At 35.3% G+C, this 4,776-nt stretch overlaps 1 protein-coding gene across 1 annotated transcript; it reads left to right on the top strand.

Moving 5' to 3' along the window:
• Nucleotides 1–636: 636 nt before the first annotated feature.
• Nucleotides 637–4,776, top strand: LOC112327853 (uncharacterized). The gene is made up of 5 exons (XM_024602742.2): nt 637–1,156; nt 1,506–2,439; nt 2,700–2,795; nt 2,932–3,068; nt 4,427–4,776. Exons 1-5 carry the CDS (start codon nt 915–917, stop codon nt 4,548–4,550), a joined length of 1,533 nt encoding a protein of 510 aa, XP_024458510.2. The 5' UTR covers nt 637–914; the 3' UTR covers nt 4,551–4,776.

Here is a 4,776-nt window from a genome sequence, read left to right as displayed (position 1 = left end):
TATGTTACAAGTGCTAATCATGTTTTCTTTATCTGTTCAATCTAGTATCTGTTTTGAAAAAAAAAAAGGATTGGATATTTGTTTCATATTCAAATTTGGTTTTAAAAGCTTCAATTATTTTAAATTCATAATATTGGATTTTAATTATACCTAATCGAGCATTAACCAAATGTCAAAAAATTTCTTAACATCTTGAGAGTCCCATATCAAGCCAAACAAAATAAATTATCATGCCCAAAGATAAAGAAATTTAGTATGAAATGATTAAATAAAAAATATAAGAATTATTTAAAAAAAAAATAGAGAAAGTGAAAAAAAAAAGATAGGCGTTTCATTGTTGATATAAATAATAAAACAACTTAAATCTTTTAATATTTTTTTATAATTTATAATTTATAATGTGCTTCACAAATACAAAATGTTTCATGGTGCACAAAATTAAATATATATATTCTATTAATTATTTTATAGGCTCTTTTAAAAACAAAGACATAGACATAAGAAAGAGATAGGTAATAAAACATATATCACACCTAAAAATAATAAAAATATCTTTATGTAAAATTTATATCTTCTATTTATATCTTTTTTAAAAATAACTAAAAAAATTACTAATAGATCACCATAAAATTGCTCCACCAAATACAACCCAGTAGTTAAGCACACGAGCAAGTGAAGGCAAATAAAATCAGTTGCAATTGAAGGCGAGGCCTTACCGAGCCCAGATCAAATAGCAAACAGCCCTTTTCAGGTCCAGTGTGATTATCAACCTTGTAACTGGTCCGGTGCTGGTCAACTGTTCTGGTGGTACCATCCTTACCGATCAAAACGCCGACCATTAGTGTTCTACAGAGATTGGAAACAAGCAAGACAAAATCGAATTTGAAAAGAAAAACGAAAAAAAAAAAACAGAGATGGAACAAAGAGGAATTAGGGCTACTAAAACCTGTAGCCAAGGGTTTTGGATAAGCTTACTAGTGTTCTTATGCATGATCACAACAACACAAGTGGAGGGATCGATTCATGAGTACAGAAACGAAGCTTTTACCCCCAAGACAAATGCCTTCTTTTTCCATGGTGGTAGTGAAGGGCTCTATGCTTCTAAAGCTCCTCCTGATTCCTCTGGTACCACCCAATCAGGAAAATCTTTCATAAGGTAATTTTTATTTTCTTCTTCTTTTTTTTTTTAAAAATAAAAATTCTTGCTTCTTTTCATTCACTTGTTAATTTCACTGTTCTCTTACTCAATTTTGTGTTTTAATTTCTGGGTTTTTCTTAAATCTCTAGATATAGTAATTAGGGTTGTTATTTTTTAGGATGATGGCGTAAAATGGGTTTTTTTTTGTGATTTCTTGATGTTAAGTACTGCCATTGTATTGAGAATCGTCAGATTTCAGTATTTGTGGATCCCACATGATGGACCGACGAGTATTGAACTCACTGAAATTTATCCCTGTGATTGTTTTGGGTGTGTAAGGAAATGTGAATGTGGTTGTGAATTTTAGGTTTGAAGGAGTGACATTTAGGAGGACTAAAGAGTCGGCGAGTAGGCAAGAGGGAATGCAGCAGAGTACTGGAGTGGTTGAAGCAATCATACTTGATGTGAAAGATAGGAAGAGGATTGGAGGGGCATTTTTGAAGACTAATGCTATATGTTGTAATAGTACACTTGCGGAGACCGGTTCTTGCAAGTTAGGAGAGGTGATTTTACAGAAGAATCCAGATATTCCCAGCTGGCCGAGGGTTATTAAGACGCACTTTGCAGGAAAAATTGAAGAAGTGAAAATGGGGAGTGAGGAAGTTGAGATAAACAGTAATGGAATGTATTACCTTTATTTTATGTTTTGTAACCCAGAATTGAAGGGGACATTGATTAATGGAAGGACTGTGTGGAAGAACCCGAATGGTTATTTGCCGGGAAAGATGACTCCTTTGATGACTGTCTTTGGAATTATGTCTTTAGCTTATCTTGTGCTTGGATTAGTATGGTTCTTAAGGTTTGTTCAATTCTGGAAGGATATCATACAGTTGCATTACCATATTACAGCAGTTATTGCTCTTGGGATGTGCGAGATGGCTGTCTGGTATTTTGAATACGCCAATTTTAATTCTGCTGGATTGAGACCGATGGGTATTACATTGTGGGCTGTCACTTTCACCACTGTGAAGAAGACTCTATCCCGCCTTCTTCTTTTGGTTGTCTCGATGGGCTTTGGAGTGGTTAGGCCAACCCTCGGTGGCATAACATCAAAAGTGCTTGTTCTTGGTTTGGTATATTTTATTGCTTCTGAGGCTTTCGAGCTCGTTGAACATCTTGGAAACATCAATGACTTTTCCAAGAAAACAAAGGTGTTTATGGTACTTCCAGTTGTTTTCCTAGATTCCTGCTTTATTCTCTGGATTTTCTCATCGCTATCAAAAACTTTAGAGAAGCTTCAGGTAATCTTCTCTTACCTTTCTTTCCAAAGTTTTAAGTAGTAATCACTGATGATGTCTCATTAATAAAATAAACCTATGAGTTTATGTGTTTGAGTGGGGATGGATGTACATCTTGGTGCTGTTTACTGTGTGTGGACGCGTGAAAAATGGTTTGGGGGCATTGTCTTTCTGCCATTGAATTGCTGGTTGCAATATCTTCTTATTGTGCTTTTGAAATGATTCCTCCTCTCTACTTTTTTGCCCTTGTTTTGTGGCCGCAGATGAGGAGAAACATGGCTAAGTTAGAACTGTATCGGAAGTTTACCAATGCCCTTGCAGTGTCTGTACTGCTCTCCATTGCCTGGATTGGTTTTGAGGTGATATTTATTTTCTTGTTCTGGATCCTAAATTAATCATTCTTTGATCTTCACCGACAGATGAGATTTGATAGCTATATTATTTGCCGATTTATTTATTAAGAATACTCTGCCTCCTCTGGCCTATCTTGCTCAGCTATACTTCAATGCAACTGATCCACTAAGTGAGCTGTGGCAAGTTGCATGGGTCATCCCTGCTTTCTGGACTCTGCTTGCGTACTTTCTCTTGGTGGTGATATGTGTCCTCTGGGCGCCTTCACGTAACCCAACTAGGTACTTTGGCATCACCTTCGCTTTTGTTGTTTTCTACTTTTGTGACTTGATGTCATGGATACTGTGGGCTCATTTGCCCCTTTCCAATTCAAGCAGGACCTTGGTTCTTTTCTGTTGTTACGGATATTGATATTGCTACTATTGTTCTGAATTCAATCCATGCTGTTTCATGAACTTGAACTTGAACTTGAAACTGATATGTATGTGAATTGAAGTTGTGCTAAATTTGTTGTCGTATCAATCTGGCAAGTTGATGCTAATATTCATTTTTTGTTTTTGTTGTTCTCTGTTAAACTTTTAAATTTCTGCGTACTTCTTGCAAACTTATTTTTCTTTGTTCACTTCTCTCTCATTCTATCACAGCCATTTATACAGTTTCTGTAATAAAGAAGACTAAAGTAATATTTACGAATTTTATGTGTCGTGGAAGATTGTAATTTTCACAAATCTAGACAGCAGATGAATTCAACAACTAGAGTGGGTCTTTGGAAACACTGTATTTTTCATAAATTTAGACATGAATTCAGCAATTAGAGTGAGTCTGCTGTTGCATGAGATGCCATGTTAGGATAGTACTTCTATCCAAGTTTTGGAGGTAAGTTCTCGGAAGTTCTGGCTTCAAGAGTTGATCAGGGGCAGTATATTCTCCTTTTTGGAAATTAATACTATGACTCCTACACTAAAATCCGGTGGTTATTCTATGGTATAGAAATTGACATAGTGGAAATCCCATGCCCAGAAAAGGAAAAAAAAAAAAAAAACTAGAAACAAAATCATTTCTTGTTTTTGTTGTTCCCTAGTAACTGTTTAATCTCCGCTTGCTGCTTGCACTCGTCTTTCAGTTTTTGCATGTTTCTCTCTTCATTTATACGGTTTTCATAATAAAGAAGAGTAAAGATTTATGTATTTTACAGGTAGTGGAAGGCCCATAATTTTCATTATAATAGACCGAAGATGAATTCAGTAATTAGAGTCAGACTGCTGATGGCTTGTAATTTCATAAATCTGGACAGAAGATGAAAAATAGATAATTTCATAATATTATTATCTAAGTTTTAGGAAGTTCTGACTTCAAGAAATAATCACTAGCAGCATGTTCTCCTTTTGGAAAACAATATCATGAACTCGTACACAAAATTCTGTTGGTTCTTCTTTGATTTCTTGAAGGAAAAAAAACTATTAAGCATTTTGCCCTTTCGTTGGATTTTTTTACAAGGTGAGACGTTGACCATATGCATTGCCTATATTTTTGTCATATGAACCAAAATAGTAAAATTAGTCGTAATAAATATGTTGTTAGCAATGAATTGATAAATAGATACGTAAGATGCTGCTGCTAATTGGGGGTGCTCCTGCAGGTATGCATATTTAGAAGGGGAGGACTTTGATGAGGAGGGTATATCATTGACAACCGGGGATATCACGATGAAGCTGGAAAGGGATGCACTTGTTGAAGATCTTGAGGAGGATAAGCAAGAGTAGAAGAATAATAACTAGTAAAGGTGAATCTGATTGGCGCTTAAGTTGCATATCCAGGTATTTGTCTGTAAATCTTGGTATGCAATTTGTGTTGTGTACAAAGCACCTGTGAATGAAGTACAGAGATAGAAGAGTTTGATACGAGTTAGATTTTAGGCGATGCACAAAGGAGAAATTGTTGGTCGGGCTCTTATATTACCTGCATTGAGTTTATCACTGCTTTGAGAAA

The sequence above is a fragment of the Populus trichocarpa genome, chromosome 6 (genome assembly GCF_000002775.5).
Source record: "Populus trichocarpa isolate Nisqually-1 chromosome 6, P.trichocarpa_v4.1, whole genome shotgun sequence".
NCBI classification, from domain to species: Eukaryota; Viridiplantae; Streptophyta; class Magnoliopsida; order Malpighiales; family Salicaceae; genus Populus; species Populus trichocarpa.
The sequence above is the reverse complement of the archived record's forward strand: the minus strand, read 5'-3'. Positions and strand labels throughout refer to the sequence as shown.